Source organism: Podarcis erhardii, assembly GCF_964252035.2.
Source record: "Podarcis erhardii genome assembly, chromosome: 9".
Classification (NCBI taxonomy): domain Eukaryota; kingdom Metazoa; phylum Chordata; class Lepidosauria; order Squamata; family Lacertidae; genus Podarcis; species Podarcis erhardii.
Genome location: NC_138512.1, coordinates 45,352,560 through 45,367,481, shown reverse-complemented (window position 1 = coordinate 45,367,481; position 14,922 = coordinate 45,352,560). Strand labels below are relative to the sequence as shown.

Here is a 14,922-nt window from a genome sequence, read left to right as displayed (position 1 = left end):
TAGGGCCTAAGAGGCGTGGAATTGCACCTTGGCCTCCCAAGTCCTAGCGAGGCACTGTAACGTCTAACCACTACACGGCACTGCCTCTCTGCCATACAACGGGGAGGAATCGGGAGGGCCCTTGCTCGCTTAGCACGTCCTGTTTCTTACGCAAAGGCGCCCGGTGGGTCACTGTGTGGACAAGCAGGACGCCGCACCGGGTGGGACTTTTAAGCCGGAGGACCCCACAGGGCTCTTCTTCAGCCTAGTCTTGTAACCTGCTCTGACAAGCGCTGCCCCCCCCCCGCCCAGGAAAGCGGGGGAGCGAGGCGTGAAAAGAACCAGGAGACAAGGGCGGGGGCATCGCTGCGACGAGGCCGCCCCTGTTCCAGCCGCAGCAACGCAGCTGACTCGGAGGCGGCTCCCGCCAACGCCCCCTGCCCCCGCTCGCGAAGTGACGTCCGTGGTGACGTCAGCAAAGAGAAACCGCTTGCTGGGAACCCTGGCGCGGCGGGGGAGAGAGGGGGGGATGCACAACTGGGGCATACCATGCAGTGCGCGGGGGGAGCTCGCACAGTCAACTCAGCCCGGCCTGGGCTCCAGAGTCCCTCTGCCGGCGTTTCTTACACCGGCTTCCACAAGCGTAGACCTCGTCTCTTGAACTGAACACGGGAGGAAGAGCTACGCTTCTGCGGGCAGGAGGCTTGAGCTTCCCGCGCTCTCTCCCTCCCCCCTCTTTTGCGCTTTGGAGCTGCCCGTTGCGTCAGTGCCGGCTGAAGGCGTGAGCCTTGCCTTGTGCCGGCTTGAGCTCCCGTCTGCGGCAGTGAGCGGCGTCCGCGTGCTTGTGCTGAGGAGGCTGGTGTGAGCTGCCGCCCTGCTGGGATTCCCCTGCTGCTCCTCGTTCCCCGAGGGTGTGTGTGTGAGTGCTCGTGCGCGCCTGTCCCTCTGTCTCCGTAAGGCTGCGCGGCAGCTCCGCTTGAGCTTGTGACCTCATTCTCTCCAGGGGGCTCGTTTCCCCGGTTCTCCGGTTGTCCTCGCCCGGTTCCCCGAGGGCAGCGTTATTATGTATCAGAGCCCCGCTCGGTCCCTGTGCTCGGCCCTCTCCAACCTCTGCTGCGCGCCTTCCTCCGCCACCTCCTCGACGCTGCTGCTCCGGTCTCCGGCTCCAGTCAAGAGAGCCCTCTCCCCGCCTGCCATCCTTGCATCTTCCGCCGCCGTCACCGCCGCCCCTCACTACGGCTGCTCTGCGGCTGTAAGCTCGGGGGCTGCGAATTCCCAAGCAGGTGAGTGCCTGGAACCCTCGGGGGCGCCGAACGTTCCGTGGATGGAACGCTGGGTTTCGGACGTTCTAATAAAGACGCGGGGTGGGGGCTGATCGGTCGAGAGGTGGTTGCTAAAGGGGTACAGGTAGTCTAACGGGTTCGTCTCCTGCGTAGTGGGGGCGTGTGGGCCAAAATGTTTGAGGGGGTGGAGCAACTTCCCCTATGGTGAAAGTTTACAGCGCCTGTGGCTCTTCAGTTTAGAGATAAGGCGAGTAAGAAGAGGCATGATGAAGGTGTATCAAATTACACATGAGGGGGTAGAGAAAGTGGACAGAGGAATTTTACTCGCTCATAGATAACACTAGAACATCCAATGCAGCTGAATGTTGGAAGATTCAGGACAGACAGCAGAAAGTACTTCTCACAGCACATAGTTAAACTATGAAACTCCTTCCCACAGGAGGCAATGATGGCCTGCCAGCTTGTATGGATTTTTTTAAAGGACTAGACAAATTCATGGAGGATAAAGCCATGTTCTACCTGCACTTCCAGAGGCAGTGTGCTGGAAACCACAGAAGGGGAGAGTGCTGTTGCACTTAAATCCTGTTGGTGGACTTCCCATAAGCGTCTAGTTGGCCACTAACTAGATAGGCCAATGGCCTGATCCTGCGGGCTCTTCTCATGTTCTTATGTGTCTTGGCATCATGTCCTGCTTGTGAATTTCCTTCCTAGAGGTGTCTGGTTTTTCTACTAGATTTAAGATGGGCCTTTGGTTTGACTCAGCAGGACTGCTCTTAGGTTCTTATTGGCATTCTTGGTATTTAAACTGAGGAGTGAGAGCAGGAGCATTCCACAATTGAACTATATAAATTACGATGAACCGAGACTGCTTGAAAATCTGCTTCACAACAAGTATCTACCTTTCACTTCCCTTACTACTGTTTCTTAGCTCATCAGCCTATCAGATGGTCTACATGAAAGCTGAGCAAGAAATAGTTTGTCTGATAGTAATAGTAATCTGCCTACAGGGACAGTCCAATGTACATTAGGATATCTTGGATGGGGCAAAGTGTACGCAAGCACAGGAGATGCTCCTGTTTCCATCACCGCAGCTGTTGTTGGCCTACAATTCATCTAGCTCAGCATTCCCTATTTTGGACCAGTGGCGGAGCTTCATGCTCCGGCACCGGCGGGCAGATAGCAGGCGGTGGCGGGACTGGTGTGCGTCCTGGGGGCAGGGCACACTGTAGGGGCGGGGCTCATGTCCTGGGGGCGGGGTGCCCCACCCGTAGGGGTTTGGCGCCCAGTGGGGGGGGGCAGCCGCGATGGCACCCCGTCGGGATTGTGCTGCCGAGGGCGGTGGACTGCCCCCGCACTCCTCTTCCTCTGCCAGTGTTTTGGACTACAGTTTCCATCAGCCCCAGTTGGTCAGGGATGATGGTAGTTGGAGTTCAACAATATCTGGAGGCCACCAGGTTGGGAAACCCTAGCCTTGTTACTTGAACTCTGAAAAATCTCATAACCATCAATGGAACCTTTTTAAAAGGCTTTCGATGCAGTCCTCTGCATGCGTGTCTGCACAGAAAGAAGCCCTATTAAGTTCATTGTGGATCAGTGTGTATACGATTGCAGCCTCCTAATGCCAGCTAAGCCAGTAACATTCAACCTAAGCAGAAAGATCTTGGGTTCTCTTTAACCTGCTTGGGTCTAGGTGTTGGTAAGCTTCTTAGGGTACCTCAATCATTCACTGAGAATGCATCTAATATAAGAAGATCATTGCTGAATTCAGCCAAAGGCCCATCTGATCCTGTGTGCTGGTTCTAGCATTGGCCAGCCAGATGCCAATGGGAGGCTTTCAAGTAGGACTCAAGGGCAACAGCATTCTTTCAACTTGTGATCCTCAGAAAGTTGTGTTCTGTGTACAGTAAGCCCACAACTTACGCAGGGATTATGTTCCAGGGATCGCCCCTGCAGCCAGAATCGCATATAGTCAAAACCCATTGGGTTCAATGGCGGGTGGGATTGCCAGAATCATTTCCCCCAGAATCCTGCCCCTTTCTGTTTTTATTTTTCCTTTGCCACACAAACGAAGGTGAATGCACACAAGTTAAATGGGTGTCGGTTGTGGGCTTACTGTACCTCCATCAAGAAGTTACTCAGGGTCACCCTCGAGAATTTAGGGACCCTTTTGGCAAAGAGCATAACATCTGCTTGTGGGCTGTCACTTCAGTCCGTTGCTGAAATGTGGGTCTTTGTAATGTTAAAATGGACCCACATTTTGGCCACTAACATTCTCAGAAAAAGAGGAGTGCCCTGAACCCATGTATGCAGATTTTCATCATTTTTATGGAAGTCTGCCTCTTTTGTAACTTAGGTTTGGAAAGTTTCTTAGTTGTCGTCCCCCCTCCCCCGAAGTTGAGTCATACTTGAGAAAATCTAGCTATTTGGAGCTAAGGCTTCTTTTCATTTTCTCACCCACATTGCTGGCAAGGAAGGTTTTTTGCCCTGATGAATTTGCCACTTTTTCTCACAAATGATGTAAGAGAAGAGGGTTGAAAAATCTGCAGTAAAGCTGCAATCATAGTGCCATTTATGTAACTGCAGAGGAGTCCTGCCTATATCCATTTGAACTACCTTAGTTTGAGAACTGTGGATCAGCCTATGCTTCTTATCTTCCTTCCTTATTTCCCTCTGTTATAAATCACTAGATCACTATGACCACGACCATATCTCATTGATAAAGTACATGCTCTGCAAGCAGAAGATCACAGGTTCAGTCTTTAGCATACCAAGTTTTAAAAGTATCTGGCAGTGACGAGAAAGGCGGTCTGCCTGAGATGCTGTGATCTCTGTAGACAATGCTGGAATCAATGGTCCAATTGAATAGCCTGACCTGGTACAAGAGGATGTTGTCTGGTCCTCGGACTAACCAAGAGGTGTTTTAGAGATACATCAACATCCTAACATTTCCCTACATTTATTATCTTCACGCTCAAAACCCATGAAGCCCTTTGAAATCTGCAGAGGTCTTGTGATTTGGTTTCGTGGAACATGAGTTGCTCATTGTGAAAGCATGTGAGGGGGAGAGGATGAGACAAAAGTGCAATACAGCATTTCAATTTCAGACAGGAAGCAATGGATTTGCTTTTTGTTTCTTAAAACACACACGGGAGTGGTATGTGACGAAAATGTACTTGGAACAGAATCACTGAAATCAGTTAGCCACGATGAACTCATGTCCATTTTTTAATTGGGTCTACTCTTGAGTATGACTTAAGGAATGCTCTTAGGTTTAAGATACTGCATCCAGCCAAATTGTTGTATGGCTGGGATCCAATTGGGCCCAGTAAGATCCACAAAACAGAGAGAGTCCTGATTGGTTCCAGGCTTTTAGATCAGGCCTAGGCAAACTCGGCCCTCCAGATGTTTTGGGACTACAACTCCCATCATCCCTGACCTTTGGTAATGTTAGCTAGGGATTATGGGAGTTGTAGTCCCAAAACATCTGGAGGGCCGAGTTTGCCTATGCCTGTTTTAGAGAATCTCCTTATGGTCCAATGTTCATTAGGAGGGCAAGCCCATCCTTGGGACATTCTGTCATCCCCTGGCAATCCATGATGCTTGGGACCAGCATGTTCAGGTTTAGAGTTGCACCCTTATCCGGAAATGCTGTTGAACTGATTGCAACTTGAGGTTTGTGTGTGTGTTTATATACATAGCATATTATAGGTATGACTTAGGTTGCCAGCCTAGCCCCACTTAATAGGGGCTCAGCTTACTTACTTACTTACTTACTTACGAGCAAGCATGCTTTTAGGATTGCAGTGTTAAACACAATGTGTCAAGTGGCCGGTGTGGGCGCAGGAGTGCTGGGTCGATCTGTCGAGATTGGCATACTGTGCGGAATCTACTGTCGTTACATCAGCATTATTGATTGACTTGCTGTAGCTGACATAGCCATGATTACACAACTTGCCTGGCCAATTCTTTTGCCTCAAGGTTAGATAGAAGTAGCTCGGTTGTGGATTTTTTCATTTCCTAGGTTCCCCTCTAGAGCCTTGCTCATAACTGTGGCTACCCAGATCTCGAGTTGTAACAAAGCAAGTGGTAATAATAATGTCAAAACGAAGAGCAGATAGCAAGCTATGTGGAATCTACTCCTATCAGGGCAACTTGCAAGTTCTTAGGAAGATCGCTGTGCTTTGCTTACTGAGGGAAGCTGCTGCTGCAGCCGTCCTGTGTTGCAATGCAGCAGCATTTCCCAAGCAGTTTATTTCCAGGGGAGAAGCCATGTTAGCCACCTTAAAGGCTGACAAGCTTTTGTGGACTTCAGTCCAATTTCTCCACCAGATGCACAAACTTTGCCCTACGTTACAGGTATATATGGTTTGGGGAGGAGGGAAATACAAACAGCAATGTCAAGAGAAAAACAAAATGCACAGAAGTACAGGTGGTGATAATTTTTTAATTAATGGTGATTTGCAGTACAGTGGTTAACTCAAGCACCCCTGGCTTTGGTTAGCTAATTTGCACACACAATTTCCTACAAATCCTTTGCCCCAGTCCGGTCTACAAGTGATTCCACAGACCCTCTTGAAGTAGTAATTAAGCAGTTAGACATTGGAGTCTTCCTTTAAAGTTCATTTGCCCCAGAAAGGCAACTCATAGGTCGCATGAAGATTGTCCTAGGAGGTTGAAACGCCCCTCCCCCCCCCCCACACCCCTGGCTTTTGAATATTGCCATTTCTTATGTCAGATTTGTGTCCATTTGTATGATTGAGCTGAGCACCATGATTTGCAGAAAACGGATTGGATTCTGGTTGCAGGTTGTGTGGCTACACCAAATGGGAGAAAATCACCCCCCAAGATATTGCAGCAACTCAGGGTGATTCAGCATGATTCTGTTACCTGCAGTTACAAAAGCAAAATCTTGGTCTGAGGAGGGAAGGAATGACAGTTGTGCTACTGTGTGCAATCCTGTGTGTGTTGTTGCTCCAAAGATCCTCTTTGGACTGTTGCTGCCAGAAAATGTGTATATTAACTACGGACTCTGCACAAAGGGAAGGAGGCAGGCAAAAGATAATGAGGGAGAAGCACAGATGAGAATGTCCAGGCAACACGCACAAGATGTTTCAGAACTACAGGATTGGTTGTTTTTTCTGTTGTCATTTGCTTTGCAATGTACAGTGGTACCTCGGGTTACATACGCTTCAGGTTACATATGCTTCAGGTTACAGACTCCGCTAACCCAGAAATAGTACCTTGGGTTAATAACTTTGCTTCAGGATAAGAACAGAAATCGGGCTACGGCAGCAGCAGGAGGCCCCAGTGGCGTAGCGTGGGGGGTGCCAGGGGTGCCGGCCGCACCGGGCGCAACATTTGGGGGGGCGTGAGTCCAGAGGGAAGGGACAAGTTCCTTCCTCCGCCGGGCTCCCCACCGCCACCGCCAGCCTTGCGCCCTAGCGGGCGCGCGCCCCCCCGCCGCCGCCGCCGCCGCTGCGGCTGTGCTCCACTCACTGCTCGCAGGAGGAGCAGCCACTGCAGCAGCGCCGACGCCACCACCAACGCCTGGCCGGGCACGGGCAGCCTCCGCACCCCGCCGCCGCCGCCGCCGCCATCCCCTCGGCCCAGCCACAGGCGGCGGCTGCTTCTGCCGACTGGGAGGGAGGAGAGCTCCGAGGGGCCTCGCCGCGCCCTGCTCTCCCCAAAACCCTCCGAGAGGAAGCCGGCGGGCGGGCGAGGGTCTCCCGGGGGAAGGGGGCGCCACTGGCTCCGGCTCTCAGCACAAGCCTCAGCCGCGGGGGGGGGGGGGTCGGGCGAGGACGGAGCGCGGCTGGAAGCCCCCGGACCAGGCCGGGGGGAGGAGAGGCGCTCGCCAAGCCCGGATCTGGAGCGCCTCGGAGCGCGGGCTCCACCTACAGCCCAAGGAGAGGAGGGGGCGGGGAGGCGCCCGAGGGGAGGGGGCTTCGCCTGCCTCGGCCCGCGGGGGCTCCGCAAATAATAAATTTAATAAATTCCTGCTGAGCCTTAAGGGGGGGTCCTTGGCTCCTTCGCTCGCCCCCAGCCCCAGTGGCGTAGCGTGGGGGTGCAGGGGGGCGGCCGCAACATCTGGGGGGGCGCGCTCGCACTCGAGTGCTAAAATCCAGGGGTTAGGGGGCACAAATTACTTGCCTTGCCCCGGGTGCTGACAACCCACGCTACGCCACTGGGAGGCCCCATTAGCTAAAGTGGTGCTTCAGGTTAAGAACAGTTTCAGGTTAAGAACGGACCTCCGGAACGAATTAAGTACTTAACACGAGGTACCACTGTACTTCGGGAACAACCCATTGCAGGCACCCAGGGTAGTAAGCAGTTTATACCTTTCAGGGTTACTTCAGCAATGCAAACAAGCTGGGATAGTACTATGCACATACTGTCTCTTTACTGATTGAATATTTTATATACTGCCTGTCTTAAAAGCTTCCCCAGGCAGCATTGCAGTAGCAATATAAACTGCAGTATAAAACATTACAGCACAAATGCAATAAAATTAAAATCCAAGTGCAATCAGTAGACCAAATAAATCAGAACTTGTAACGACTGGCATTGGGAACCAACAAGGCCAAGTTAAATAAAGAGGCCCTAACTGGAGTTAATACCTGCTGTATGGAATGCTATGTATAGTCTTGGCTTCTAGGGAACCCCAATAGGTCCTCAAAGTTCCTTCATTACTTTCCCTGATCAGAAAAAAGCAGCCCGCCATTTAGGTCACTTGTCTTCAGCTCTTGAGTTGGGACCCACAAGGGGCTTCTCCACTTTCCCAGAGTGGATCACTGCTATGTTTTGGGTCATTTTGTGGCGGGTGTGTAAAAATAGAAGTGAAGGAGCTTTGTAACTTTGGGGAAGGACTGGTAGCTCAGCAGTGGACTATCTGCTTTGTGTGCAGAAGGTTCTGGGTTCAATCTCTTGCAGGTAGGACTTCTGCCAGTCAGTGCAGGTAATTCTGAGCTAGATGGACCAATGATCTGACTGAAAGGCAGCTTCCTGTGTAGGACTGGAAGGAAGGAAGATGGAGAAATGCAGAGGAGAGAGAAGGACACACACACACACACACACACACACACACACACACACACACACACACACTGCCAAAGTAGGTCAAAGCCAGGGCAAAAGTGCCATCTCATATTTGAAAAGTTGAAGACATTAAAATGCTGAGACTCTGTACCGACTTTCCTGGAGCCCCTTGAACTGCGTGGGGCTTGCTTCTGAGTAGATGTGTCTGGAGTTGTGCTGTGAACCAGCAATTCCCTCTCCAGAGTGCACATTCCAAGCCTAGGTGTGTTGCTAAAGTTTTAACATGTTCTCATTAGTCTATAAAGCACCATCTCATGCAAGAGCCAGTGAACTTTCTGGAATTTAGTTGAAAGGGCAATAATGATAGAAAATCTGCTTACTCACTAAAGGCATGCTAGAAAGTGGTTGCGTAAGGGAACTGCTAAGGCGTTAACGGGCAGGAGTGCTTGTCTTGTTATATAAATCAGGGGCATCTCAGTTACACGGTGCAAAGAGCAAGCAGGAGCTGTGCATTTCCTGTCAAGGAGGCCAGTGTGAAGTGCAGCCTGTGTGTTTTTTTCTCTTCACAGGCGACACTTTTCAGTCTCCTGGTGGATTGAGTGGGTGAGGGAACGAAAATTGCGTCCCCCCCAAAAAAATCACTTTGCATTGACACAAGAGCTTCATGCAGCTAAGCTACCACGGGGTAGCCTCCTTTGGTCTCGTGACCAGCGCTTCAGCATGCAGCGGCGTTGACTTGCGGTGCAAGGGCAGATTTTTAAAATCTCGTCTTTTCTAGAGTTGCTAGGGGTTAATTGTGACAATAGAAGTTCCATCGGACGCAATTTTGTAAGGGGCCACTAGGTGTCGCCAGAGGGCAAGGTTAACCGAAAGAGAGACTGCTCACATGACGTCAGAGGCTGGCTGTTCTGTGCGACATTCACCATTAGAGTTGTTTATTCCGCACGTTGATGCATTCTTCTGGCTTTTCAGGTGTGTATGCAAGATTAACGGCCTCGTTCAATATTGTGTTTTCATTAGAGATGTATTGCAAAGCCTAGTGCTTGAGACTAACAGAACTCTAGAAACCCTCGAAGTGTTTACGAGTTTGTGTGGATGTTCGTTTGCATTTCTACTTCACATAGTTTTAACCTTTGTCTAGCAACTGTTGGGACAGGAATAGAGTAACAATGGAGACCAGCCTGGTCATGTCTTTGGAAATATGGTTATAAATCGGCAGCGAGATTTGCCTTTCCTATTCGAAGGGTGCTGTGATTGCGATTTGAGGCCCCTATGACTTAGCGTGATTTTAATTCAAGGCTGTGCTGTTAATATGCAAGAAGAAAATTCCAAAATTGCTTGCATCTTTTGATATTATGGGGGGAAGTCAAGCGGCAACCCTGTGCTCACTTACCAGGGAGTAAGTCCCATAGAACTCAGCAGGGCAATCTTACACACTTATTCTCAGAATTGAAATGATGTCGCTGAGAAATCAAGTAAACGAAACTAACTTGTTTTCAGATAACAAATTTAAAAATGCATTGCTAGTATGCAGTGTTAGTATGTTGTAGTGCTTTTTGTGCAGTAACTCCTATCGCTGGGTTCACACTTCCGGCCCCCCCTTAACTAAACTTGTCTTTGAAAGCCAGAGCTCTTAACCTTCCTGCACAGCCTTAATTGGTAAAAAAATGTCCTGTTAGGCAAATTTCTTTTCTTCCAGAGGCACCCTTTCCTCTTTCCCTCCCCCTCCCCTTTTCTTTAGTGGGTAAAAATGAAATGCAGTAGTGGTCACAGCTTTTGTCTCTCTGTTTGCGAAATATCAATGATGCAGCAATGGTCAGCACAGGACATTCGTGACCGATTTGGCCTTCCTGTGGTGGTGGGAAGTCAAGTCAGGCATTGCAAAACCTGGCAAGCACGGGCGATTACGTAAGGAACCAGACAGTTTACTGAGAAGTGCCTGCTCTTCTATGTTTGTTTTGCCACACTTTGGGGTCGCTTGCTATTTCTAGCATAAGTAGTTGCATTATGCCGTCTGGCAGAAAAACCCAGCAATGCAATAAAGTCATTTTTGGATTTGAGTAAAAAGAACACAGAGAGGGAGAGAGGCGGGGGGGGGGGAGAGAGAAGAGGAAACTAGCAGTTTCTTGTGACTTGGGCAGATTGTGAGATATAAAGTTTAAAACCCCTAAAATTGTGAGCTGAGGTTTACAAGTTTTAAAGAGGGGGAACTGCACACATTTAGCTTGGTGAGGGGAGTGGGGCACTCCTTTATCTGTTCTTGACCTTGTTGTAAAGTTAATACGCTCTTCATGGCTTTTTAACAATGAGATCTACCCTTGAGGGAAGCATTAAGAATCACCTGCTCAAGTTACCCTGGAAAATGAAGGCATGCCAGGACTGGGAGAAAAATATATCTTACATGAAGGTTTCCATGTCTGTAGCTAGTGTCTTAATAACTGCTAGACGGTGTATATGCAGGCAGTTGCAAGTAGAAGGTGTTATTCATTATTTGTTATTTTGCCCCTTATATGCTGACCCAAGGAGTTGCTTTCTAAAACTTTTGTTTGTTCGAGGAAGCAGCCATTTCCCAATGGAGTGGGTTCAGTGATTAATGAGTGACTCCAACATGTTAGTGACTCATAAAAGCCCTTTTTGTGTTGGCAGCAAGGAAGATTAGGAGGAAGGAATAGGAGACAATAGCCGTGAACTGTAAGTGGGATTGAGAAATCTAAATCTGAACTACACGGTGTGGTGGTGGAAGCTCTCTGGTTACAGTACCACTAGAAATTGATGCTTCTGTTTGATTTAGTAGATGCCTTGCTTTATATTTTGCATTTGAAATTGTTTGTGTTTCTGTGCTTTCGTTATGGCCTTCGGCTAGCACAATAAACTTACTGAACTGAACTTAATATCTGCCTCTGCCGCTCTGCAACACCTGTTCTGGATTTCTTTGTTTTGGTGTGCCTTAAAAACCCCAATACATCACATCTCTAGTTACGTAAAAGAGTGGGAAGCCTTTTGAATCAGGGTGTGTTTGTGAAGCAACCCAACGGGATTAACATTATGCTTATATAAAAGCTTGCCTGAATTTTATTTTTCGTTTGATGTGTTAAACTTTGAACTACATAGTAACCACAGAAATAACTTGTGGTGTAAAAGTAGAAGCAGTTTCAGAGCCAGTGGCGTAGCGTGGGGGGTGCAGGGGGGGCCCGGGCGCAACATCCGGGGGGCATGCTAAAATCCATGGGTTAGGGGGTGCAAATTACTTGCCTTGCCCCGGGTGCTGACAACCCACGCTACGCCACTGTTCAGAGCTACTCATAATTGGGCTTCAGAAACCTTGAACAAAGAAAAAAATTGGGGGGGGGGCAGCATCCCTAGGTAGTCACAAAAGCCCTGTTCAGTTGCTCTCTGCTCCCCACCCCAAATAATAATTTTATTATTTATACCCTGTCCATCTGGCTCGGTTTCCCATTGTAGGAGGTGGGGAACTAGGATGAGCCCCCTGGCTCTGGCCCTCCTGCATGCCCCCTTGTCCTTTCTGCAAAAAAACAAAAACCACCCCATTCTGGGGCCTGTCTGCAGCAGCGGGGGTGGAGTCAGGGTTCTCTACAGGAGAAGAGAGGGGCTGTGCCAATGGATTTGTCCTTGCTCTCCCCATCACATGATGGGAACTGTGGGGCAAGGGGAGCAGCTGGGCCAAGAATTTTCTGCCTGTTTTATCCTTTCAACAACACTGAGATGTAGATTAAGCTAAAAGATGGGGACAGGTCCAAGGCCACCCAGTGAGCTTCATGGAGATATGAACCTTCTGGTCCTGTACTGGTTCTTGGGTCACATATATTGCATTATGGAGGGAAGTGCAGTGGTGAATTAATTTGCTTTGATTTATGTGCAGAAAACCTTGCTCTGTGTTAGCTAATCAGGGATGGGCGTTTACTGATCAATTTGCCTCTTCTTTGCTTTGTTTTCAGTTTATTCCATGGGCAACAGTACCAGCAGGCTATATAGTGCTCTTGCAAAGACTCTGAGTACTGGTGCTGTCTCCAAACACCAGGAATACTTGGAACAAACGGATCCTGACTTCTTGGATCCCATTGATCCCAAGGATCTGCTTGAAGAATGCCAGATGGTTCTTCAGAAACGTCCTGCCCGGTTCCAGAGGGACTTTGTGAACCTGAGGACCAGCTTTTCCAGAAGCCACCGACCTATTAGGGTCATGCAGTGGAACATCCTTGCACAAGGTATAAACCCTGATTCTTGAGTCATTGTAGAGTCCAAATGTGGTTGTGGTTGGGAAAATACAGACAGAATACAGTTGATCGCTCTCCTAGAGTATAATGGGCAAAAATCGAGGTGATCCATGCAGAGAAAACATGGAAAATCTGGTGTATTGACCTTGGACTGTGGCATCTAAACAGCATCGGCTTATATAATATTTTTGAAACTTGAAAAACTATGGGCAGCGTCTGCTGAGGAAGGGTTCAAAAGGGCAGGGTTTCTATCTCTGTACATAATCATGGGGAGAACTGGGGGCATCAAAAGTAGCTCTGTAAAATGAGCAGCATGTAAGTTTACTTACCTTGCATCATTTGCAAGCTACAGAACTCTGACCCATTTTATTTTTAAAAAATAAGTATGTGGTAGACACAGCCTTGGGTATATATATATATATATATATTTGCTCTGTTTTTGTAAGGTCCCTTGAATGATTTCATGGCAGAAAGAAAACAGGAGGTTGAAAACCTTTAGGAGTACTGGGTATTTTAGAAGCTTGAGGTGCTCTTTAGACACACATCTCATCACATGCTTAAACTGCTTCTAGTCTCTTAGCTGGCTAGTAAAAAATAATTTCCAACTTTTGTGGGCTTATATTGCAACGCTTTTCTAACTAATGGAATAGGCTACTTGTTTTCCCATAAGTGTGTTTTGGAAGGGAAAATAATGCTATGGATTTATTGTTTTCCTTCCAGCTCTTGGAGAAGGCAAGGACAGCTTTATTCAGTGCCCGATGGAAGCCCTGAGGTGGGAAGAAAGGAAATGCCTCATTCTAGAAGAGATCCTGGCATATCAGCCAGACATCTTGTGCCTACAGGAAGTGGACCACTACTTTGACACCTTCCAGCCTCTGCTCAGCCGGCTGGGCTACCAATGTACTTTCTTCCCTAAACCGTGGTCTCCATGTTTAGACGTGGAATGTAACAACGGGCCAGACGGCTGTGCCTTATTCTTCCTCAAGGACAGGTTCACTCTCGTCAACAGCACCAACATCAGGCTGACCGCCATGAAGCTGAAAACCAACCAAGTCGCCATTGCTCAGGTTCTGAAATGTAACGAAACCGGCAAACTGTTCTGCACTGCTGTTACTCACCTGAAAGCTCGCAATGGCTGGGAAAGATTTAGGTCTGCGCAAGGGGCCGATCTTCTGGAGAACCTGAAGAGGATCACCCGGGAGGCAGAGGTCCCTCTCATCGTCTGTGGCGATTTCAACGCGGAGCCCACCGAAGAGGTGTACAAGGAATTCTCAAATTCTAGCCTGAACCTAAACAGCGCTTACAAGCTGCTGAGTGCAGACGGACTGTCAGAACCTCCCTATACGACGTGGAAGATCCGACCCTCTGGAGAGTGCAGGCACACCCTCGATTACATCTGGTACTCACAACATGCCTTAAACGTGAATGCTGCTCTCAGTCTCCTGACTGAGGAGCAAATTGGACCCAACAGGCTACCGTCTTTCACTTACCCCTCAGACCACCTGTCTTTAGTATGTGACTTCACATTTAATGAAGATCCCGACAGGCTTTTATAAATAGGTGCAAGTAGCTGGATGTGTGGTTGTGAGGTTGGTTTTTTATATTTAAAAAGATGTACTGTGTTTATGCAGTGGCCTTTTAAAATGGGCTTCTGAAGACTTCAGGGAGGTGGTTATTTATGAACGGAGAACTAATGGTTTTATTTTCAACTCTCGTCGAAAGACACTTTTGTCATTAAACACCTTGCTGTGATATTAGAAGAAAAAACAAACAAACCAACAAAAAACATGGCTACTTAAATTTGAGGCATGCTTTATGTTTTCGCCGTCCCCTGGTTTGGAGGACTGATTCTGTAACAAATGCAGATCTTTATTTGAAGACCTTTGCTAGAGCAGTTGCCCTCATTGTAGCATGGTTATTCTGTATTTGAAACAAGTGGGCCAAAAGGGTATCACACACGATAGGGTGTTTTTTCAATATTGCAATTAAAGATGTGCTGAATGACCAAACTTTGGTAGTGTAGGACCCGTTACATTTTGAACATGTAAAGGACTATAGCACTGGTGTTAGCTAATTAAAATATTCCTGAACTTGCACTGGATTATGTCTCATTCCTGAGTAAATTGAGGCAAGGCTGGTCAACCTTAGAAGCGCTATTGAGCTTGCAACCTTTGCTGTGTTGAAGCTGCCCTATTCAGGGGGAAAAGTGCCAATTTCCTCTCTGCATCACAGTAAAGTTGTTTGGGAAGAAGTTTATTTGCAGAACATTATGGGCAGCAAGAATTCCCTAGGCTACCACAGTCCCAACCAGAATTGAGAGACCTCAATCTGCTTTTAGTCCCCATGTCATGTTGAACTCAGGAGAATCTGCCTTCAACTTAATATGCCTA

The 14,922-nt window shown here is 48.4% G+C and overlaps 1 protein-coding gene across 2 annotated transcripts; it reads left to right on the top strand.

Annotated features, from left to right (window-relative positions):
* The first annotated feature begins 774 nt into the window (after window positions 1-774).
* Window positions 775-14,628, top strand: NOCT (nocturnin). Of its 2 annotated transcripts, none has more exons than XM_081877494.1 (3): window positions 775-1,262; window positions 12,254-12,523; window positions 13,253-14,628. In XM_081877494.1, the coding sequence occupies exons 1-3, from the start codon at window positions 1,043-1,045 to the stop codon at window positions 14,086-14,088; spliced, it is 1,326 nt and encodes a 441-aa protein (XP_081733620.1). In that variant the 5' UTR covers window positions 775-1,042; the 3' UTR covers window positions 14,089-14,628. The 2 variants fall into 2 exon arrangements, with proteins under 2 accessions (XP_081733620.1, XP_081733621.1); XM_081877495.1 differs by lacking the exon at window positions 775-1,262 and adding an exon at window positions 9,111-9,269.
* The last annotated feature ends 294 nt before the right edge of the window (window positions 14,629-14,922 follow it).